At 35.4% G+C, this 25,923-nt stretch overlaps 1 protein-coding gene across 4 annotated transcripts in view; it reads right to left on the bottom strand.

The window, feature by feature from the left end:
- The window catches only part of NOVA1 (NOVA alternative splicing regulator 1), a 193,314-nt gene that overhangs the window by 33,344 nt on the left and 134,047 nt on the right, over positions 1-25,923 (bottom strand). For all 4 annotated transcript variants that reach the window (XM_035552167.2, XM_035552164.2, XM_035552166.2 and 1 more), the window contains exon 3: positions 4,403-4,569. In XM_035552167.2, coding sequence (XP_035408060.1) covers positions 4,403-4,483 — 81 coding nt within the window. In that variant the 5' untranslated portion in view covers positions 4,484-4,569. The remainder of the gene's footprint in view (positions 1-4,402; positions 4,570-25,923) is intronic.

The following is a 25,923-nucleotide window of genomic DNA, read 5'->3' as shown; positions in this document are numbered from 1 at the left end:
GAAAGCCAACTGTATCCTGAGCTGCATCAGAAGAAGCATGGCCAGCAGGTCAAGGGAGGTGATTTTTCCCCTCTACTCTGCTCTTGTGAGACCTCACCTGAAGTGCTGCATTCAGCTCTGAGGCACCCAGCACAAGAAGGACATGGACCTATCAGAGCAAATCCAGAGGAAGACCATGAGAATGATCAAGGGGCTGGAGCACCTCTCCTATGAAGACAGGCTGAGAAAATTGGGATTGTTCAGCCTGAAGAGAAGGCTCCAGGGAAAGCAGCCTTCCAGTACCTAAAGGGGGCCTACAGGAAAGCTGGAGAGGGACGTTTTTCTCAGGGAGTGTAGTAATAGGACAAGGAGCAATGGCTTTAAACTAAAAGAGGGTAGATTTAAATTAGATATAAGGAAGAAATTCTTCACTATGAGGGTAGTGAGCCACTGGAATAGGCTGCCCAGAGAAGCTGTGGCTGCCCCATCTCTGGAAGTGTTCAAGGCCAGACTGGATGGGGCTTTGAGCAATCTGCTCTGTTGGGAGGTGTCCCTGCCCATGGCAGGGATGTTGGAACTGGGTGGTCCTTAAGGGTCCTTTCAACAAACCCGTTCTATGATTCTATAAAATTTTCTTGTTGACCAGCATTTCTGAAGTAAAAGTAGTTCATTTCACCAGAAGAAAATAAAATTACTGAGTCCAGACACATAGTTTTGCACATTTTTAATACAAGCTCTGGGACTGTGATTAATGAATAGAACAGAATTTGAAGACTCACAAGAAGTTACTTCTCTATTGAAAAAGCTGAAATAAAAAATATTAATTGGAAGTTCTATATGTGAAACGTTTATTCCAGACTTTCAAGGAAGAAATTTCAAAACCTTTGTTCATGCTGAGATAGCTAAGGATTTCATAGAATTGAAAAATGATTCAGGTTGGAAGAGATCTCAGAAGGCCAACCAGTGGAATCTCCTGCTTAAAGCAGAGTTCGCTGAAGATCACCAATCCAAATATAAAATGAGCATTGTATATAATGCTCAGTTCTGAAATGGCCACCTACAGATACATGTGCTTCCTGGGCAGGCTGCTAAATACCTTCTACCTATGTAACAACCAGAAAGCTGGAAGGAAAATTCAGTCAGCATATGAAGAAGCTGCAATATTTTCTGAAGAAGGTTATGTGATAAGACCACATTATACACTTTTTTCCACTGTTCACAGTAGCTATTTGTTTAGATGTGAATTTTAAAGCTCTGTGTGCTAATTATGAAGCTAAGACATACCAGCCTCCTGATCACTTTACGAAAACTGTATTCTGTTCCCCCAGGTTATAATACTCTGAAAAAGTTGGTGCAACAAGTAACAAAGAGAAAAAGCAAGTTAGATCCTCACAGCAGTTTCTTGGAGTTTACATAAAAGTGCACAGTTGGTTGTTGTTGAATGATACCTAGAAACAGTAGATAGCTGACAGTTACGAAGAGGTTGCCTATATTATGTAAAAGATAAAGAGGTAAAAGATGCAAGCAGTAATCAGTTAAATACTCATCAGACCTGCCTGGAGGACAGACCTACCTGGTATCTACTTGTAAGTCTACAGGATCAAGAGATCAGGAAAAATGCTCTGCAGAAAGCTCAAAATGAACCAGACAGACTTGTGAATCTTCCAAAGCTGAAAGATAGAGAGACCGGAATGTTCGGATAGCGACTTCATTATTAAAAATAAAAGGTAGGCCAGACTTAACCTCTTTATATACCTGAAGACAAAGTTCTGAAAATTGAGCAAGTCAGCAAACAGCTTACCTACTGACTTTGTTAATTGAAACTGCAGCCAGATATGTCCTTTCTTAGCCTGCTTCCTGAGGGGAGTATCAGTAGAGAAGCCCACAACAAAGGGAAATGAGAGCTGCATGCTCATAGACTTGGGTGGCATTGTAATGCCTCAACTACAGGCACCTTCATTCATGGGGAGACAACTGCCTTTATTTTTTTGGTAGAGATAGCTAGAAAATCAACAGAAATCTATCCAGGATTCCTAATGAAGGCAAAAATGATTATTTCAGATCTACTCTCAACCTCAAATGCTAAAGATTACTTAAAAAATATTTGGAGTGACAAAGGTTTGGGGTATTATGCTAAGACAGTAAAAATTATATAAAAGCTTGGTAAAAGAAGAAAATGTAATTCATAAGGCTTGTTTTTCACAAGTCCGTAATGGCTTGTATTATTAGAATGATCAGGGTAACAAAGTCATGACCTGTCTGCTATGAAAAAATAACAACACCAGAAAAAAATAACAACCAGATCATGATTACCTGTTACAAAATATTATCCTTTTAATTTCTTAAATAGAGGTAATTTATAAGAGGTAATTAGAGGTATAAGAGGTATTAGAGGTAGTTTTTAAGACACAGGACATTCACTGTAAACTCTAAGAGCTAAGCTAACAATTTCACATCATGCTGAAAATAACGGAATTTAGACTTATAGAGTCAATATTTATATATCAGGAAAATATCACAAATAGATGCCACTTCATTATAATAGAAATTAAACAATTCATTGTAGTTAAAACTGTAAAAGCATATGCACATGCATATCTCCAAATATCTGCAGTCATACTATTATGCACATGTCTGGGTACAGGTAATATGTTTAAATTATAAAATGTGGAGTGAAATCAGAGTTTTATAAGGAATGCATTACACTTAGCCTGTGTCTTCACTAACTTCGCTAGTATCAGCTCTAATCACTGATCCATCACTCAAGCATTTAATTTACCATTCCAAGTGTGGAATTAAATTTAAAATAATAATAATAATAATAAATAACCACCAATAAAAAAAGAGAAAAACAAACCAAAGCAACAAAAAAAACACACCACACCAACAACTTTACAAGTAAGTTTTCTGTAGTATTTCCTCCTCAGTTCCCATGTGGAAAAGTGATATCAACTGAGAAACAAGTTGAGAAACAAGACAGGCAGTATTAGGGCATATAACCAAGCATCTCTGTAATCTAGTTTCTCAGGATCTTAGTGACTTGAAACTAGTTTCATTTCATTGCAAAGGGGAAAAAAACACTTTCCATTGTAATAAAGAACATTTATTTCCCGTTAGATTAAGAAGTGTTGGTATAAAATCTAAAATTTTATGAGCAGAAAAGACATTTAAAACACAGATCTTGTCTTCAGCTTTTTTTCTCTCTCTCTTTACTCAAGCACAATCATTTTCATGTCTAATAACTGAGAAACTAGTCCTATAAAATCAGGGCTTTACTTTTTTGTATTTTCTTGTAAGTTACTTAGAGGCTTTTTGTTTTGTTTTCATGCAAAAGTATAGCATATACAGAAAAAAATAATAGTACTTGTTAAAAATCATATGCAATGGCTTAAGCACAGTTTCATCCATCTAGAGCAGTGTGTTCATTTCAAACTCGTCCTGTTTAACCACATCTTCATATAAACATTCTGTGTATGGCACTACATACAAAGTAAAGTAATTGCATACAGTTATCAAATTACTTTATAGGACACTGAATATTGCTACTGTTGAAGAACCAAACAAATTTATCCTATATATGACAATGTCCTATACAGGACAGATGAGAAACAAAAATATATCCTATATAGGATCAATAGACAAGACAAAATTTTACTAATGTTCACTCATTTCTTTCTTCATCTTTTTCTTACTTAATAAAATGGAAAATCATTTATTTAAAGTTCTGTATAATCTATTTCACATTCTCCGTACAGGAAACTTTTTTTTTTTTTTAATTAAAATTGTTCTGGAAATTGTAATGAACTAGAGAAAACACTAGACCAATGATACCTTGAAAATATATTTTGCATGTCCTATAGATATTAAAAGAAGTCAGTGTGAATCAGGCAAAAAGATGCCAAAAATAACAGCAAATGAGTAATAGAAAACATTCCAAGTAAATTATATTTTCAAAATTCTTACACATAAGATTTTAAAGTATCTATTAGAGGGTCTAAAATACAATTAACATTTTTTGTTTTATTTTAGATACATAAAAGTAGAAAACATTCAGTTCCATGATTTTGAGTAACTCTAAAGATTTACAAAGAGGTTCATATTTTTAAGTTAGAACTTCAGCGATCCTTTTCAACTAAAACCTAGGTGTGGATTATTACCTTACACAGTAAAGAAAAAGAGTTTATGAAAGAAACACATTAGCACACGGCACTGAAATTTGTAAGACACTAAAAGAACTGCTGAGAAACATGGAACAAGTAAGTATAAGGAAAATAAGGACCAGTAAATTACTAAAGGGTAAAATAACATTTTCTGAAAGAACGTGTTACGTTGACCCCTTGCAGCTTTAAAGTTTTATGACATTTTTATAAAGGAAGCTACTTTTAAGGAGCTGATGTGACTCTATTCCCAACCAAAAACTCACTTGTTTGATGCGGTCTGGATTAACAGTGGTCTGAGGCTGTAGGATGCTGACAGGCTCTGTTTTGGCCACATTTTGAGGCATTTCTCGAATCTTCTCCGCAATGAAGCCATGAACTGCATTTAGTGCTTCGACTGTTCCCTGGATCAGACACACCCGCTCTGTAGTACCTACAAAAAATAAAAATAAAAAATGACCTGAATAGAATGGATTCATCAGATCTCACAAACCACATATGTTATTTCATAAAGATGACACTCAAAAGCAGAGTGAAAAAACAACTAACGGTAACTCAATAAACACAATAACAAAGGAAGAGATTTCCAAAAGGTAACACAATGATGATCTGAAAATGTAACTCCTATTTATGTAGATCCCATAAACATGTAACATTCCAATTCAGCCTGGATAAAAGAGCATCCATAACAACTTAGAAAAATAAATAAAAGAAGATAAAATATTAGGTTCAGTTGGAAATATAAGAAAATTTAACAAGTCTTTACAGAATACGTCTTTTAAATGACTTTGGCCTAGAACTTCTAGTGAACACAAGGATGAACGTAATAGCCTATATTATAGATGAACTTGAAATACATTTTTGTAATGATCACCTGAACTGCAAACACACTGATTTAGGGTAGACATTATTAGATCATTTCTTGAAACAGCCACAAATCATTATGGCAAGACTTTTCAAGGCCAACCAAATTCAGATATTTGAGTACCCACCTTGTCTTTTGTAACTTTCCCATGATAAAACAACCTTGCAGTAACTATTTACTAAATACCTGGAGCTGTATTTTATGTGATTTAGATGGAAATCATGAAAGCCTCTACTAAATAGCTAGTTAATTCTCCGCAACTTACATTTCAAGAACTTCTGTTAATATAGTTATGCTGAACACCACTCATGTAGGATATCTAGAATCTACGAGATTACCTTCTAAGCATCCATCTTCTAAGGTTATGGAAAGATATTATGCACTTGGCAAATATACCTAATATGTGAAATAAATATTTGTTCTATGTGTAAGAACGCGTGTGTTCCCACTTTACTCTGTGCTGGTGCAGCCTCACCTCAAGTACTGTGTGCAGTTTTGGGTGCCACAGTCTAAGACATAAAACTGTTACGGAGTGTCCAAAGGAGGGCTATGAAGATGGTGAAGAGTCTGGAGGGCAAGAAGTACAAGGAGCTGCTGAAGTCGCATGGTTTGTTCAGCCTGGAGAAGAGAAGACTGAGAGGAAACCTCATGAGGGAAGCGGAAGGGCAGGAACTGATCTCTTCTCTTTGGTGACCAGCAATAGGACCCAAGGAAATGGCTTGAAGCTGTGACAGGGACAGTTCAGGCAGGATATCAGGAAAAGATTCTTCACCGAGAGGGTGGTGAGGCATTGGAACAGGCTTCCCAGGGAAGTGATCATGGCACCGAGCCTGCTGGAGTTCAAGAAGTGTTTGGACACTGCTCTCAGATATAGGGTGTGATTTTTTGGGTAGTCCTTTGGGGACCCAAGGAGTTTGACTCTATCATCCTTGTGGGTCCCTTCCAACTCTGGATATTCCATGAATACTAGGACTTTGGTGGCAATGAAATCACCAAAGGGGAAGGGAACACTGCACGTTTCCCCCTTGCCCCTCCATACTCATTTATAAAAATAGTACAGATACTCACTAAAAACAGTCCTTAAAAATATTCCTCATTCCCAAACGCTGTGAAGTGTAATCAATGATTTCAGTGTTACATGGTTTTCTGTTATAGCAATTATATTCTACTCTATAACTCCAATCTCCTCTCTATCTGCGCAATTCTCCTCTCTAGTGTGAGGCACTTTTTTTTCTTGTATTGGCCATTGCTCCCTTTCCCTTGTATCAGTATTACTTACTTTCACCTTTAATTTCATTGACTCTTACAATCACTCACTTAACCTTGTAGCCTGGGGAAAGACAGTCTGAAATGCCATGTTTATCACATCTTTTGCATAGTACCTCACAGAAATTGCAATCCCATGTATCTTATCAAGTGTTTAATAGCCATTGTACCTTAGGTTACAATTCTCTAGAAAGGCTTAAACAAAACCTACATTGCTACATAATCCTTTTCCAAACTGAAATTGGTCTGTTTGTGTTGCAAAAACCACCAGTCCTTATTTCTTTGATATCATTGTTGCAAAGATCTACAGAATGTCCAAGGAAAACTCCAATTTTACCCCTGCAGAAATACGCAAAAAGCCTTTGTTTACTTTTTCTGACTAAGACAGTTTTAGATTATTTTGTATGGCTTCACTGAATAGCAAAAACGTTTTGAATCTTTTTTTTTTTTAAACAGTGATAAGGATATATGTATGGCACTGCACTGAAACGATCCATATTCTGTATTCCATATATCAAACCACTTAAATACGTTTGACAAAATCAGTTTTGACTTGAAAAACGCTGTCTAACAAGTGCTTATGGAAAAATGAAACTTAGGAGGAGGCATTGTAGTTTTGACTTTTGCCCTGCAGAAATACCAAAACAAGACAACCTGGATGTCCAGGTAAAATTGCTTTGAAATTAAATGTGCTGCATGCATTTCCAATATACTCAAATTAATGTTTTTCATCATCATGTTCGTACCTTGAAATAAAAGAACTGTAGAATACTAACAGAAGAAAACTATAACATGAAATATTATGACATTAGTGTATTCCTGTAAACTTAAAAATAATAATAGCACACAAAGATATGCCAAATACATATCCCTAATCAATGCTGTGCACATTTTGCTTCAAGGTAAGAGAGGGAAAACCAGAATGATAAATTTGAGTCACGGACTTACCATAAAAAATGTGTCTTATTACTGTCATATTCCTAGTAAAAGTTATTGACACAATCCCACATGGATCTTTTCACATGAAAAATTCATTCACCCTACCTAAACAAATGAAAATTACAATGTAATGACGTGGCAAATATTAATAGGTTTGCAAGGATTTCTGAAGTTCACTACATGTAATCAGGCTTCATTAGCATTATCTGCACAGACTCACAGACAATAACATGGATGGGAGAAATGTATCAGGGAAGTAAGTAATCTCCTCCTTAAAATTCCCTTCCTATGAATCTTATGTCTTTAGTAATATCTATTGTTATCAATACGTCCAAAGATATGCTCCTTACAAAACAGCAACGAAGTCTGTAAAGGAGAACAGTACAGCAGCCTTATTAGTCACCTGCAAGAACAAATTGTTTTCATTAGTAAATGCTTCTCATCCGCTGATATGGGTAGTCTCTAGAGATAAAATATTGCATTTCCTAAAGGTGAAGCAGCACATTAAGAGCTCTGCCTATTCAGTAACCAAATGTGTTCATGCACATTCAACAACTTGCACAGCCTTTTTTTTTTTTTTAAACAAATTAGCAATATCAGGCTACACTAAAATCCAACTACCTGAAAGTAGCTCTAGAGCCAAACTGACATAACGATAAACAAACAGTATTTTCTCTATTAAAAAGTTATTTAAAAATAATTATAATTAGGATTAAACCATGCCAATCAGTATTTCAAAAGCTGCAAGGTTAATAATCCTTGAGATTAAATCTAAAGTTAAATTGATTATACCCTGAACAGCATACTATACTTGTATCACAATCAAATGTATATTTGTCAATAGCGAGATTTTTAAAACATTTTTATGTGACCAGTTACAATGACTTTTCAGATATCAGCTTCAAAATACAACCTTTTTTTCCCCTCCCACAAAACACCTTATTAAAAAGGGAGTTTGAATGGCTTAAGCAGAAGTCACCACATTAAATGAAACTCGGTTCCCCTAGATGTAGCTTTCTTGATGCTTTTGCTTTTTTTTTTTTCCCCTCCCTACTTGGTTCCCTTCTCCTTTTGCAAACAACTCCTGTGGTTTCTGTGTAAATCAATCCAGCTCTAAGAAAATGCTCTGGGGAGTCTTTACACTGCAGTATTAATTGTCTCCTAAATGATGAGATGTGATGTGGATTGATCAATGCAGCTAATGCAAGTGTTCTCTAGGTCAGCAGACAACACACTGAAACCAAACACAGATCAAGTTACATCCAAGCTACTGGAGTCTGATATGGAAAGCACTTAACAGGGATGACTGCTGTCAAAACATATGAAAGGAAAACAGACAGTATAGGAATTTCATTGGACTTGGCACTGTGACTAAACGGCACGCTACTGTCGGTGCTCTTTTAGAGCATGCTGTACAGTACACATAAGTAACACTACAGGCGAAACACACTGTTTTAGCATGTATAAACCAGGATGCAGTAAACGGAAATCACTGCTCCGTGAAGAAATAGAATCGTGCAAAAGCCCAGTCCACAGTAGGTAAGATGCAATTAGTTAAAATGTGTCACCATAGCAGCCCATTTTCTTTGAGGGTTAAACCATATGATTTCTACTGAAACAAACAACAAACAAAAAAAGTTAAAAAGAAAAGGAGTCTGGAGAAATTGTGTACACGTACAGTTGGGAATTGCTTTAATCTTTTGAAGTGATGTTGTCATACTCCCTCACACAACTCTAATGGCTTTTCACTCAGATAACAGCGTACAATAATTTACAAGAGTCAAGCAAAAGGAAAACTGCCAGCTATATGACCAACCTGTACAACAAAAATAAGCCTATGAATCACTAAAGTTGGTGAGATTTCTGTCATTTAGAAAAGCTTAGACTCCATTACTGTCTAAACTGTCAGATTATTTATCATTTAACAGTCCTATCCATTCATTTTGCAAGTTTCTGTGAAAAAATGAACCAACTATACGCATAATTCTTGTCATATAATTTTCAAAATATGTATTAAAAATACAAATCTCATTTTTGAGAGAACTGTTTTAGAGAAAGACAACCTACCAAATAATCAGTCTTTACTGTTTTGCTTTTTTCTGTCCAAATGTTGTCAAAATAAAATTATTCTACTTTTTAATTATTTAGACATCAAATCAGAGTTGGTGTCATGTATGGTATATTTTCTTTTACATATGAAGAAATAAAATGTACACAAGAAAATAACTTTGCCACAGAAAATTCATAAATGCAGATTAGGTGGTCATCATCCTTGTACATTAAAAATATATATATATATTTTTTATGTGTATTCATTAATACTAAACTCCATGACAGAAGTTTGTATGCGACTGTAAAATAGGAAAACCAGTATCTACATATATGCTATTATTGAAGTTGCTACCACAACTTTGTGTTTGTTTCTAAGGAACACAAGTAAATTACTCAATATTTGCTCTACTTTTATGACAGTAAAATTCCTCTTATATCAGAATTCAACTTAATTTTTCAAAGGTATGTTTCAACTTTTTCTTATAAAATAAAAGGGGCAGAGTATAAGTGTACAAGAAAGCCTACTTGTTAATACTGCTCACCAAAAAATAAAAACTAATGAAGAAAAAAAGAATCTGAATCAGTTTTGTGCTTGCTTGCTTTTAGGAGACAATTTATAGGCCCTAGTTTTTGAACATGAAAATAGACTTAAAATACAGTTCCATGCAGGTAGAGAAATATGTAAGCATTAGCAGCCATCAACCTGTTTAAATGTAATAAACCTATTTAAATGTAAGTAAACAAAATCCTGGTTTGATATCTAGTAAGTTGGGCAGGCCTAAAAGTTAAAACATCTTTCACTAACTCTATTTTCATTGTTTATTTCTCCTTCCATCCCTTTAACCACCTAAAACTTTACTTCTGGCAAACATCCTTTGACAAGTACATCCCACTAATTTTATAAAGCACATTTTAAATCCAGTTCTGAAATTTCAAACCCACACACAAGCTTTTAATAGGATAAGGTTATTACTTATTAGACAACTGATACAGCTTTTAAAACAACCATTAAAATAAACATAAGATATGCAGTAGGAAGAAGGACACAGCAATATGATGCTCTCAATGCTTTTATTTCTATTCTTAACAGGAATACATCTATCTATCTATATACGGTACCATTAAGCTTTAAGTGTTTCTTTCAAGGCTCTGATTCAGTAAGTAAAAGTTCCACTGTATTCACAGAAACACTCACTGAAAGTTAAATGTGCTTCTGTATTTTACGAACCTTAGTTGAAATATTTTGGAAAACACACTGTACCTTTCAGAAAGGAATGTTTGGCATTTCTATGACTCTATATGCTTTTTATTGGGCTTTGACATCAGTCTTAAAAAGCATTTGAAAACCTAAACAGGCACAACGCATTATCAGCACAGGGTAACTCCAATGCACCTACTAATTAAATCTCCTTATATTTTTCCAGCGTACCATTCCAATTTCTTTGACACTGAAAGGGAAAACCTGACAGAAGGGACAGAGCTAAGACTTTAACTAACTGAAAGGCTAAGCTACAATCTCTGATCAGCTGATTTGCATTAAGCTTTTTATTTGATAAATCACAGTACAGCAGTCTGCTAACCCTAGCATCTTATATGTTTATTTTTCTGACTGATGATCAAAGGGCCTCTACAGTGGGGTTCTAACATAGCCAGCAAATGCTTCGGCCTGAAAATGATCTTTCTAAAGCTCCTGGTAAAATACAACTGTGCTTTGACACCATTCCCTAGCAATGCAAAATAACCAGTCTTTACTAAATTGACAGTAATGCTCTTAACATGAAAATCAGATAAACTCTTCCTTCCATCTAACATTTCCTCATTGCAATTACATAAAACCTCAGCAAATGAAAACCAGACAATAAAAATAATGTGTTTTATTTAAATGCATTACTAGTATTTCATACCTCAAACAGATGTAGAAAAAAATTGTTATATACGTGATAAATGTACACATCATTAAATGCAACACATAAGAACATCCCACCACTTATGTGCAAAATGTCATAGGAAACTCAACGAAGCAGTTTCCTACTTTGATCCTTGTCTCCCTGCTGCCCTTGTACCCTCATTTCTTGAGAGGGAATTAATTGGTCTTAATTCAGAGCTTGTTCCCATCATTATTACAGACAAAGACATTTCTCTCAGCACAAACCTTACTTCCCTGATAGACTTCCCAAAATGGAAGAGGAAATAAGAGCTGGTGGCAATGCTAGAACATTCATATTCTAAATATGTTTTCCTCTAGATGAAATAATTTTGGAACTGTTTACACATACAAAAATAGGGAGTAAAACTTAACTTTTCCTGACCAAGTAATTAAAATAGCAAAATCAAAGAGAACAATCTAATTGAAGGAAATCTAAGAATTCAAAAAGAAATAAACATGGCCCTCTAAGAATCTTACTGATGTCTCTCTCATAAACCCAGGGCATCCTTAACTTGAATTTTCAAGTACAGATCGACTAGATACATTCAGCTTAACTAATGCTCCATTCTTCTTTAAGAGAGAGAGAAACTGTTCCCTTTAATGTTTCACCCCCTGAAATTATAACTATTAATGTTTTCTGCAGCTACGTTATACTTTATTTGAGTCAAGCATCTAATAAAAGGAAAAAGTTAAATTATGTATGTGTTCTATTTCTTGAAACATATTAACAGATGTGATGATTAACAAGCACATGCAATCTATGCATGTGATATGCTGAAATCTGCAAAAATAACATGGAGTTCTCTAACATCAGTCCTCTAATATTTTCTTATCAGGTGTCCTAGTTTACAGGAAGCTTTATTTGCTTTAGCAGAAACAGCAGACTGCTGAGCCCATATTGATCACATATTGTCTTTTAGGTGTGGCACACCCAAAAGTGGCCAATATGGTTAGCTAATTAAATCTCAGAGAGGGCTATCACTCAACTGTAAATCCCAATCTGACTACCTTCCCAGGTCCTCACCTGTATCTGTGAACAGCAAAACGGAGCACTGCAAGGTGTGCCCCCACTGTGCCCCACTCCTGTAGTGGGGTATGAGAGGATGCCCCAGCGTGACTTGGAACTTCAACACCACAAGAAATCAAGTCAGAACACTAAACTTGGCTACAAGTGTTTCAATCTGATGTACCACATATGCAGTACATATGTCAAAATAACAGCTTGTCAAAATAAAACTATAAAATTTTAATCAATTACAACATTAAAACAAGAAAAAGACTCTTAGATACACTGATGTAAGTTCAAAATACATCAGATGTCTCAGTAAATATTCACAGACTCCGTAACTTCAGTTTGGCTTCTTCTGGAAGTAGACTGGAAGATAACTTCAGTTTTTCAACTTGCATATATATCTAAACATATTCATAAACTTAGCTACACACACATATGTGCACATACATTTTAAATAGTATACAAGTGGGTATTATTGTTATTGAATATGTGACCTCTGAAGTACAATCCAGATATTGAAAGGAATCAAATTGACAAATGCTGTGAAGCATATGAGTTTTCAGAGTTATATGGAAACTTCGAGTTTATAGTCCATTGCACTTAGGTCACATGTGAATTACATGAATCCAGGTTTAACATAGTTGTAAATCCGAAGAAATGGATTATTTCTTTGTGAGACAGAAAATTAGGAAATTAAAAAGATTTTTTTTTTTTTAAGAATAAAACACAAACCTCACAATTAATAAAGGTTTAGAGGGGATAATGAGTCATCTTGAAAGCAAACAATCCCTTGAACAAAATCCGTTTTGTTGTATATCAGCTAAGGATTTGATGTTGATTTAAAAAAAATATACAGAGGGAGATGAGGAATTATTAATACTATACTGTTCTGTGTAAAACAGAAAACAAGGGATTATAACTCCTTTTGTCTAAGATTTATTCATGAAACAACTGTAGATTCCACTTGCAAAAGCTTATGAAATTCACTCAAAACAGGTAAAGGCAGACTTTTTTTCTTTCTACAGTATTATGAAGGATTGATTGTTTTTCATTTAACTAACAGAGAGAAAGCAGTGAGAGGGAGCACAGCCTAATTATACTTTGGGAAGCAAGCACGTTTCTAGAAAATAAAAGCTCTACTGTTCAAACAAAATCAAACCCCACTTGACTCGATCACAAAATTTTCAACCCAAATTAAATATCTTGTATTGTTTTGGTCAAAATAAGTAATAGTAAAAGCAGTTACAAAGAGATAAAGAAGATTATTTTTAATTTGTTTAGATTTAGCTGAAATTTTGTGTCAAAGAAAAACTTCCTCAAAAGTATCTGGGGAAACAACCTCCTATGAATTTTTCCTCCTACTTCCCAAATTGTTAAGGTAAACAGGCTAAATGAACTGTCATCTTCAGCTCCCTTTGATCGGAAAGTGAACATATTTGCTATAGGTCCTCAAGAAAAAAAATAACGAAATACACAAGGAGAATCAAAAATAACACATTTTAACAGAATATGAAATATACTTCTTGCTATTTAAATGTTCCATCTATTTAAAAAAAAACAAAAAACAAAAAAAACACAACAGGTGAGGGTCTTCCAGTTATGTTATATTCTCTGCTAAGATGAGAATCTCCTGATCCCTTTCCTTCTGTATTTTTAACAGTGGTTGACAGACAGCAATATTCTTCCAGCTCATATAAGCACTTCTTCAAAATGAGATAGGCTTGGCATTAAAGTATATATAGATCTATTTTCTAATAAGGTGACGTAATAATTTGATTATTCATATACTTTTAAGATTATCATGGTGCGTAGAATTTTGCAGAGTTAACATTTTTAATGATATCAGTGAACAGTAAGCATCTAAATAAATGAAGTTAATAAAAAATATCTAAGCTTGATGAAAATGTGAAGGTGTCTGAGAAATAAAGGCTGTCAAAATCATTAAAAAGCAAGAATACCAAATACCCCCACAACACCAAATTTGCTGCAGAAAAAAAGAGTTGACCTTATTTTTGGAACAGATATAGAATATATCTCTCAGAACAGAAAGAAAAAATTACATGTGTTTTTCAATGTATCTGGAATGAATTTTCCAATCAACAAAAGCACTTAAGAATATTTTTCATGCAAAGCAATGTTCTGTTGGCAATTACAGCTTTCATGCTACGCTATAGTAATATGAACCTTTGTTAATAGTGACTCCTACACATACAATTACTAAAAGAAGGAAAAAAAACACCAATTTAAACAGTAAAATATACTTTAAGAAATTGTAGGAATTGATGCATCTTATAGAGTGATAACAGTTCAAATCACTAAGGGAGTTTTTCTCCTCAAAAATATTTCTCAGGTTTCATAGTTTAAAAGCCTGTGAAAAGCTTTGGAAAATCTTTCTAGATACGGCCAGTTGCTCAAGAAATACAATCGCCAAATATATTCATTACTATGTATCTGTTTGGAAGAAGTAAATACCACATTTCAAGTAAATGAACTATACCGCAAATTTAGATTAGAGATTCTAATTCAAGAAAGAAATTTCTCAATACTTGTGCACTATAAAATACCGGTAGTTATAGGTATGTTTTAAATATACTTGAAAGCAAAAATTTAAGTGAACATGGAAACAAATTTTTAACAGTATACTTATTACTGTTGAATCCTTTTTAATTTAATTCATGATCCTGCAAGAAACTGACTTTATCCATAGTGTTAAAGATTAACTCCACAGAAAAAAAGGTCATTCCATGTAAGGGTAAAATGTGGAGAAGGACATACAATACATAGCAACTGTATTGTATGGATTATTCTACATCGCAGTCCAGAAATATAGGAGACAGCAATGCACATGGATTTATGTTTTCAGAGTAGGAAAAAAATGTGAAAAGCAGGATGAACTCCCATTTTGATGAGGTCATTACAACACACATATCAACATGCATATTCAAATGTGTGAAAACACAAAGACACGCAACTTTGCTGTTGCATATTAAATTCAATTCATTGCTCCCCAGTAATGGGTTTCTAATCCAGGGTTTATATGGATTAACAGGTAGGACTACTGCCCAAGCATTCAGTACACTACAATTATTTTTGTTTTCCTTCCTGGCTTCCAGATTGTAACCCTGTTATAGCATGTCTTTTTTTTTTTTTCCCCATGAATGTTATATCTCCCTAAATTTAACTTTCTGAAATTGTGGATGAAAAGCTGCTTTTTATTTATATATCCATCAAACAGCTATATATTATTTTATCCTCAGCACTCAAAAATTCCTGCTTTAAATATATTTGCTGAACTATTTTCATTCTTGTACAAAATTACTTTTTCAGTAGTCAAGGTAGATATTATGGCCTTGGCAAACTTAGTACTGATGAGCTAAAGATCTTGCTGATTTTTTTTTGTCATGTTCTGTTATAAAAACTACACAGAAAAAAAAGATGTTGAAGAGGGTTGTAAACTTTACCTTCTTCCGTACCCATTCACTCTCAGAAATATTATAGTTTTATATTATAGTTTTAAGTGAACAAAAGGTCTTCTACTAGTACTACAGCCATGTCTACACAGGAACCTTTTTTATGGGTTAATCATGTTACAAGTATTCTCAACTCTTATTTTCAAACAAATAATGCCACAATTCATTATTTAGAAATACTATCACATTTCAGCGCTAGATTAGTAGATTTGACGGAATCTAGACAACTAGCTCATGCTATTTCTCTGATCAAGAGCAGGGCTGAAAATAAGATGTTTTTTCCTACAATTTTGACCAGAAGGCCAAAGCAATCCCATTCAAAAACAGAATGGTGTCAGAATTCATCTGGAATGTGTGCAGTCAAAACGTTAACAGCCACAATGTCATTATCAGATCCTTAAATCTACGGATATTGCCATTGAAGTCACTGAAACTCCATAGGCAATGTCTCCAACAGAAATCTGATTACAAAATAAGAACATGGACTGAATATACTCTAATTAGGTTTCATCATTCTCCACATTTCTGTTCTGAATGAAGCAGATAAGCATAAGCAGATAAATAAAACACCAGATTCTAGATAGCCTTAAAATCATACATTTTCTTGCATTACATCAAAATCCTAAGACTATTTTAGGACTGAGCTTTTTTTTTTTTTTTCTTCTTCTTCTTTCCCTCTTTTAAAATGGAAATCCTGTAACTTCCTTTTTTGAAACTGAAAGGCAGATTTTTCTGGCAGGTTCTGATTTAGGATTTTCTATATAGCCTAACATAGAAATCTTTTAACATACTTAAATGTGCTTATTATTTACCTAGCAGACACTTGCTGATCTTCCAGTATATCAAACTGGAGAGATCTTGATCAGCTAAATATAAGAATTATTTCTAACATGAAACCATACACGGTACTGTCTCTGATGGAGACTGTCAGGTTAATAAGTGACTGATAATAAAAAATAATAAAAGGTGAGGATGATCAAATATGATCGCACACTAACATTGTGGTTAGAAAACCTTCCCTGGAAGACTGAGGAAACATTTACCTTCACTTTGCAAGGAGAATATTACAACTACGTGAATTCAAGTTGTGTCTGCCTAAAAGCACAAACAACCTGTGTAAAATAGCATGATATAAAGATAGCTGAAACAAAATGACTATAGAAATGCCCAAAGAATAAATCTTCCCCTAAATTAAATCATAAGCTGAGAATCCTGTGCATAAAAACTCCTCAGGTACCAGTGGGGAAAAGAAGGAACCTGAGTCTCAGGTGACTCCAAGGCAGCAGTTTTCCCACTGCTCTTCTTGCAGGGAGCTTCCCTATGAGTTGGAACTTCTGATGGACCTGTGTAAGCTGCTGATTCTCAGATACTCCCCTATGGCCCTGCCATGCAGTAACGCAAGATAAATTTCACTGAGAACCCCAACACTTCTCCTGAATAGGCAAGGAGAAAAGACAAGCTGACCTCTAAAAGGCAGACTCTCTGCTGGTAAGAATGCACATAAAATTCTCTTCTTTCTATGTGTGCCTGTGCTTTTCTATATAAAAGGCAGCAGACCTATAAATCAGAAAATGAACTTTGAGAACGGTACTTACTCTGTATTATTTTGCTGTATGAATTCTGCACAAGGAACAGCCCAGCCCTCAGCAATCATGTCTGTTTCCTTCCCCAACTCTAAAGCAGTGATGCTTGTCTAGCTTCTTTAATTCAGTAGCAGGGAAGCCTTACTCATGCATGTGTTGGGAATTGGCTCTTCCCTCAGCCTAGTCATTCTGAGGGAAGAGACAATACCATCACCATCCTAAACCTCCCACATCACTTGTTACTACTGCTTCTATCACAGAACTTAGTGTCTTAGGGCAGGCACCACTCCTACAGTGAGACTACACTGGCCAGTGAGATACACTCCTGAAACCACATGATCTCCTACCCCCACCCAAAACAACTGCCTCAGAGTAGGTGGTGATCCTCTTATACTACTTCTAAAATTGTGACAGTTTCAGATGGCGTTATTAATCCAGATCAAGTTCAATTTTTCACACGCATTAGCAAGCCAAGTGAACCCAAGATAGAAATATATGCTTTATTATATATATATATATATATATATATATATATATATAAAAGATGAACACGTGTGAAAATGATGCAAAGCATTTATACACCTGAGGGGTGGATAGCATAACAGTCCTCTGCCCCTTCTTTTCTCCTTCAACATCACCTGTCATCAATGAAGATAATGACTTTTTCTTGCCTCAAAACCTAATTTCTTGTTGAGTCTTAAGCTTTCATAATTCATTATTCACCAAGTTACTTCCTCACATCTCCTTTTAGCAAAATAATATAAAATATGCATCTTCTGTATGACACAACAATTTCATTTTTATTTTTCATGCCACTTATTTGTATTTTATAAAACAAAAATTACAAATGAAGTTAAACAGTTTTTTCTTCATATCTCTCCCACAAACTTCAAGGGCACATTCCATGCCTAACCAGTGGCTTACAATTCTTACCTCTGAAATTTTAAAAATCTTATCAGCCAAAACACGTCTCAGAGGAAAAGAAAAACCACCACCAACAGAACTTTTTCTTAAAAAGCAAGCAGACAACCTCCACAAGCCACTCTCCAACACATTTGAAAAATCATGGCAGTCAGGTGAAATCCCCAGTGACTGGAAAAAGGGAAAGATCACTCCCACTTTTAAAAAGCGTAGAACGGAAGACCCAAGGAACTACAGACCGGTGAGCCTGACTTCTGTGCCTGGGCAGATTGTGGAACAAATCCTCCTGGAAGCAATGCTAAAGCACAGGCAGGACAAGGAGGTGATCAGGACAGCCAGCATGGCTTCACCAAGGGCAAATCGTGCCTGACTAGTCTGGTGGCCTTCTATGATGCAGTAACTGCATCAGCCAACAAAGGAAGACTGACTGATGTCATCAGTCAGTCTAAGGGACAGACTGATGGACTTCTGCAAGGCCTTTGAAATGGTACCACATGACACCCTAATTTCTAAATTCGAAAGACATGGATTTGAAAGGTGGACCATCGGTGGGTAAGGAATTAGCTTGATGGCCACACCCAGAAAGTAGTGCTCAATGGTTCTATGTCCAGCTGGAGACTTGTGATGGGCCATGTCCCTCAGAGGCCTGTCTTGGGACCAGTTCTTTTCAATATCTTCATTGATGTCACAGATGATGGGATTGAGTGCACCCTCAGCACATTTGCAGATGACACCAAGCTGAGTGATGCGTTTGATACCAAAGAAGGAAGAGATGCCATCCAAAGGGACCTGGACAGGCTGGAGAAGTGGGCCCACGTGAACTGCACGAGGTTCAACAAGTCCAAATGCAAGGTGCTGCACCTGGGTCGGAGCAATCCCCGACATGAGCACAGATCGGGCGAAGAACTCATTGAGAACAGCCCTGCAGAGAAGGACTTGAGGGTTCTGGTGGATGAAAGGCTCAACATAAGCCAGCAGTGCACGCTTGCAGCCCAGAAGGCCAACTGAATCCTGGGCTGCATCAACAGAGGAGTGGCCAGCAGGTCGCGGGAGGTGATTGTTCCCCTCTGCTTTGCCCTTGTGAGGCCCCAGTTGGAGTGCTGCATCCAGGTCTGTGGCCCCCAGCACAAGAAAGATGTGGACCAAGTCCAGAGGAGGGCTACAAAAATGATCAGAGGGCGGGAGCACCTCTCCAGAGAGCCTGAGAGAGCTGGGGATGTTCAGCCCGGAGTAGAGAAGGCTCTGGGGAGACCTCATTGCAGTCTTTCAATACTTAAAGGGGGATTATAAAAACGATGGAGAAGAACCCTTTAACTCGGGTACATGATGATAGGACAACGGGGAATGGTCTTAAACTAAAAGAGGAAAAGAGGATAGATTTAGACTAGACATGAGGAGGAAATTCTTCACTCTGAGGGTAGTGAAGTACTTTAATAGGTTGCCAAGAGAAGCTGTGGATGGCCCATTCCTGAGGTGTTCAAGGCCAGGCTGGATGGGGCACTGGCCAACCTGATCTAGTGGGTCGTATCCCTGCCTATGGCAGGGGAGCTGGAGTTAGATGATCTTTAAGGTCCCTTCCAACCGAAGACATTCTATGATTCTATGATGATCTACAAGATGCTAATCTGTAGAAAAGTGCATTATGATGGCTTGATAAAGTAATTAATGGAATGTTATTGAAATGTTAACAGGGTGCATTTTTCAAGAACACATTTGAAGTGCAAGTAAAAGTTATCTTTTTATTTTCTAAAATAGAGAAAAAGTGAAATTTTCAGAATGTGAAAAGTGTTGTATTAAAATAAATGGAATGGGAAGACTAATTTTAAAATTTGTACATTCAAGGCACTGGCAGTTGAAATTTAGTAACCCTTAACTAGTATTACTTACGATTAAAGTAGATAAGCTACATCTGATATAGGTTGAGATTAATTACCTCTGACAGGGCAAGCAACTGGGAACAGTAAAAGTTGAGGAAAAGGCAGAAGTGGCATCACTCAAATAACTACCCTGGCAGAACACTTATTAGTCAGTAATTCATTCTGACCATTTTGCTCCGAACAGAGTCAAAATAATTATTCCCTGAAGTAAACGCTGCTTAACTTTTTCATTCAAAATTTTTAAAACAAAATTGATTGCATATAAGAATGACCACATTTCACGCCTTTTTGATACAGGTATTTGAAGTATGTTTAGCATTTGTCAGGGAGCAGGTATACACGAAGTAATTTAAGGTATAGCTCGCTGAACTGAAACAGTTTCAACTACAAACAATTATAAATGAAGAATCATGTTCAGGTTAAAACCTAGCAAGAAGTATTTAATTTAGTCTAGAATTAAAAAGTTTGCAGTTCTAGTTCATGGCCAGAAAAAGCATAAACAAAGTAAAAACTTTCCACTGATACCTTGTATTGCTTTGGAACATAGCTACAGCTACATGCAGCAAGATTCATTCCTGTTACTTGAATTTGTACCTACTGGGAGCAAGTCACTTCCTGAACTATGCTTCAGTTGTAACAGAATACTTGTAAATGGAAACATCCATTTTCACAGCTTAGAGACTGCAAGGGGACTGTTTCTAATACTGTTATTGACTGAGTATGCTATATCATGTTTTAAAATCTACCTGCTTTCCTCCAAACCTAGTTTTAGGCTTCTCTCTAGAAAATCAACAAAATGTCCTGGAATGGGAGTAAAAAAAAAAATAATCCTATTTGTTCTGAAATTTATTTTAGCACTGGATAAATAAGAAATTTTATATTCCCACTCCTGAGAAAAATCAAGATCAAGATCACAATAAAAACAACAAAATATCCAATTAATTTCATGAAACTAGATTACTAAAGCCTATTTCCCTACAGATTTGCATCTTTCTATCTAGGAATGTAAGAAAGTACAGGCTGAGTGAAGCTTTTCCCTGAGTTGTTGATTTTCTGGGAACTGCAAATAGAGGCATATGCTGGTGCCCTCCTTCAGTAAGGGCCTTCATAGCATCGTTTACCAGTCCACAGATGCCTATCTTTACAAAACGTGTAAGAAGATAATTATCTGTGAGATCCTCAACTCTTTGTCAAACATGGTTCGTGTTAGCAAAAGATTCCAAACTGCTTTGCAGAGGCATCAGGAGAGTAAACAAATACTGGGCACTAAGCTACTGTGTCAGATGTAGAAAATACATATTAACTTCTATAGGAAACTGAAGATTTTCTGACGACCTCATTCCCATGTATTTAATTTGCCTTTCCTGATGGAGGTACATGGTGGAATTTTTTGAGTGTCCCAACACATCCTGATACCAAGATCACTCTCAATTACACTCATGACAGTTTTGTTTTGTGATCAAGAACTATGAGATCATGATCATTCCCCTTCCCAGGTTCCTACCAGTCACTGCATTTTTCACAGCTATTTGTACCACTTCTAAGAAAATATACTTCTCACTGCGGGATTCTGGATATGATTAAGCTACTAAAATGATAGAAATAAAAGTAGAAAGGAATAACTGCAGCGTTTATACATGTGCAAATGGTAAGAAGTAACGGAGTTCATAAATCAACCCTAAATTGAAAAAAAATTGGGAAAAAAGCATCATAAACAATGGGGGCTACCTAAACTTGAATGACTAAATTGTGAGAAACAAAACTGATGGAAAAATTTCATCCGAAATTTAAGTTTTTAAATGAAAAATAAGGATATAATAGTCACACCATCTCAATAATTATGGTAAACCTTTTTTTTAAATTTTATTTTTTACAGTGATTTTCACTGCAGCATTTGGTGTAAGGGTATATTTTGTTTGTCTTTCTAATCATGAATATTACATGGATTGTGCTCAGTCTCAGAACATGAGCCTTTCTATATTTGTGGGTTTCTTGCTAACGTGCTATGGAATTCAAAACCTATGGGACTTTGGGACTTTAATTTAAGCCTGTGGCAATGAAGATGCAGCTGTTCATTTATAAGCAATCATCACAGCTACAGAAGTTGTAAGATTAAATTTGAAAAGCCACTTTCCTGAACTTTTAAAATGATTAAATTATAACAGAATCAGTGCTACTTTATATTAGAAATACTTTTACTCATTAACTTTCTTCCAAGTTTAAAATCAAACCAAACCAATTATACATAGCATTCCACCTGAGCTTGCACCAGGTTAGCATTGCAGATTATGTATCAGTATTTGATTATTATTGTAATGTTTGCTCCTCACATACATAATTAGAATATATCATCAGTGATGACCCAGTCAAGAGTCTTTGAGGTTGGCATTATAGACTTTATTCTGTGTTGGCTCAGGTGCAACTCAACACTGCTATTTTATTTTAATTTATTTAAATAAATCTATCAGCAAATCAAACCAGAATTATAAAGTGGTGTTACTTACTCATTATTGAAATGCCTTCTAATATATCTAAAGCAAATTTTATCAACATATAAAATCTACAGAACTCATCTATGTCAAAGTTACAGATACCAACACGAAATATATTCTTCACTGATTTGATGGGACAGCTGTGTACTTGTGCTATAAGTCACTACTTTAACTAGGATTCTGTTTGATAGGACTGCGACAGGAAAGGGCTATAAACGGACAGTGTGTAAACGGCAGACAAAGAGAGAGTCCAGAAACTCTAAAATAGTGCCAAAGCTTAATTCCTGCAGCTGAATTCCAATGTTCTACTGTTAGGTGAGACCCTAAAAATCATGGCTACTAAGCTTATACTACAAAGTGTCAAGATGATCAAATGATACCAATGAAGACATTTACGGAAAGATGATAGAAATGGGATCACATTACCATTGGTTCTCTTTCTTGGTGGTAGAAGTTTCCACATGTGCACAGCAGCTATAGTGTTTCATTCCTAGTAGCTCTTTAATATTTTGTCCTAAGTACAACCATACTAAAGAAAAATTTATTTTCTAACAGGCAGTACAAAGAACAACAAGGTATCAGTCCTCTACAAAGACCTAAAAATGATGAGACAAGAAACAGACTGTGTTTTTTTCATTCCTTTTCCTTTTTTTTTTTTGAGTGAAATCTTTCTCTTAAATTAAAAAAAAAAATTACCCTTGGAAGGCAGTGTTTCTTAAAGCAGGGCAAGACTCCCAAAAGACATAATTGCCCAGTTTTTGTGATCTTACAGAGGAGTTCTACTTTTTTTCCTTACAGATCTAACCAGTGACATAATACTCTACAAAAATCATTCTCAAGAAATTTGAGTAAGAAAAAGCTTGAAGCTTTCTAAAGCAGGCAGAGGCTCCTTTCAAATGCAGTTTCACCTTTTTCTTGCAGTCACCCTGGGGACTTCTTTCAGTAGCACCAGATGTACAATGCAATAAATGTGGAAAGACTGGAAAAGACTGTGGGGTAAACAGCTAGTTTAGAAAAATGGTATCTTAATAGCAGAATGCCTAAAACTATATTGCTGTGTAACAATGCCGTGGAGGCCACAAGCTCAAATAGGTGAAATTTTTTGAAGTAGGGTATACATGGAATCACTGTGTCCTGTTACAATTGCATTTCATTCAAAGCTGACTCTATATTCTAAAGGAAATCCCTTCAAGATATTTCTCTGATGCAGTCACTGCAAGGTGGTTAGAGAGGTAGCATGTAAATTAATCTAATGATTGATGCTCATTTGGGATACTGTCAAGCAACATTTAACTACTATCAGATAAAAAGACTTCGCAAGAAATTGTAACGTGCAGAGATCTCATGTGCTAGTGAAGATTAGAGATCATTATTGCTGAGCACAAATTTGAATCTTGCTGAATTACCTAATGTATACAACCTACAATATATGACACGCAAGGCTCCTACGAAAAGCGTATTTCCGATTTCCAAAATGATTACCACTCAGAAAGTAACGCAAAATGATCTTCCTTCACCAACTGGGTTGACACACAGACATGCATATCCACATTGAAATAATCAAGACTTCTCCACAACTTACTCAAGAGTATCTTCTAAGTCAATTGTTATTCAAATCCTTATGGTTTATGTTCTAAACAATGCTGTGTGGCTGAACAGCCAAGATTAAATAAAGGCAACTCTCAGGGAACCCAACAGGATAAATCTTTAGAACTCAAACATTATCTCCAATGAGACTAGCTCATAGTTTGGGGAATGTGCTCGTTCTGTATCTTTTTAACATACGAGACAAAGACACTTCAACTCTAAAATTCATCTGTAATCTAATCATATGCTGGTATACCCAGAGACAACACTTGCTTAAGACAGCCCATGATTTAGAACTAACTTTTCTGCTTACATTATATGCAAGATAACACTAACTTTGCTAATAAACACTACAGTATCTTAACTAACCAGTTACCTGGAGGGCATGAAAAAACAGCAAACTACAGTTCATTGTAAATCCACCATAGCATTTACATTGGATAATTTTTCTTTAAGTGCCAAAAAGGAACATCATATTCTTTAGATTTTGGAGGATTATTAAAGCAAATGGATGTGGAAAAGAAAGTAGGACAATCAAAAATAAAAATGATGAATGTAAGGCTTTCCTTTGTCCATGGGGAAGGAAGATATTTTTATATAAATATGTATAGCTACATACACACTTATCTCAAAGTATTTTGTAAGTAAAAAATGAGCTGCTGTCTATAATCCTTTAAAGCTCTGCTATGAGTAACCTAATTAAAAAAAGAAGAAAAAAACATGCACAAAGAGCTTGAAGGATTTTTTTTTTTTTTTAAAACATTTGACAACATTAACATCTTAAGTCTTTTCATAGCAACCATCAGGCATTTTTGCAACTACCACTATAAAATTCTACTGCCATTCTCTGACTAAGAAGTATTTAGCATAACAATAACAGGGCAAATAAAGTGGGAAAACAGTCCAGTAAGTGTCATTGCTCCTTTACTCCCCCTAAAATGAGTAATTGGATAGGACACGATTAAATGGAATTACACTATTAAGTACAGTTTACATACATATATGTTTGCACCTATATGCAAGAGGTAATGCCACATCATCACTGTTAACTAATCACCTTCATTTGTAAGGATGTGGATTTGAGCCACATAGCTCCCCAATGGGTCAAAATTAAAATGGAAGTAAATCAGTTATGTAATTATTAATATAATAGACAAGAGCTAGAATGGTGAGCCATCAATTCTAATTAAAGGCTGCAATTAAAGGATACTTCAATCAATCATCTCTGTGAAAGTATACTCTATTGATTGCTACATTAATTATTAAAATCACACTGAAATAAAATTCAGATACAGTTATCTGCCAACTACTTCAAAATACTATTCTAAGGCTTGTAATCTAAATCAATGACATCATAACTAGAACTGCAATTTCTTTTATATTTCTATAAAGAATGGCGTGAAACACAATCTCAGGTACTCAAGTAGTGCAGTACTCAGCTACTATTTTTAGAAAGGATACACAAGAATTTTACTTTCTGCCACAGTCAACATCACCATTAAATCCTCCTGGCAGTCCTTTAATGCTTTCCCTCCAGCAGGATTGCCAGAGTATCAATTAATATATTATGTACTCTAAATATATGCATATATCAGACAATTGTATGAAGAAAACTGGGTATTTCAAGAACTTTTGACACAGCCAAAACCCAGACCTGCCTGCATAAATAATAAGAAAAAGTTGAAACACAAGTCTGTAATTTTCAAATAGAAATAGAGACAGGTGGAAAGTAGAGTTCACAGTTAAATGCCAGCCCGTGAGGTTCTTGACTCAGCCATGTTTTATGCTCCTGTGAA

This window comes from Cygnus atratus, chromosome 5 (genome assembly GCF_013377495.2).
Source record: "Cygnus atratus isolate AKBS03 ecotype Queensland, Australia chromosome 5, CAtr_DNAZoo_HiC_assembly, whole genome shotgun sequence".
Classification (NCBI taxonomy): Eukaryota; Metazoa; Chordata; class Aves; order Anseriformes; family Anatidae; genus Cygnus; species Cygnus atratus.
The sequence above is the reverse complement of the archived record's forward strand: the minus strand, read 5'-3'. Positions and strand labels throughout refer to the sequence as shown.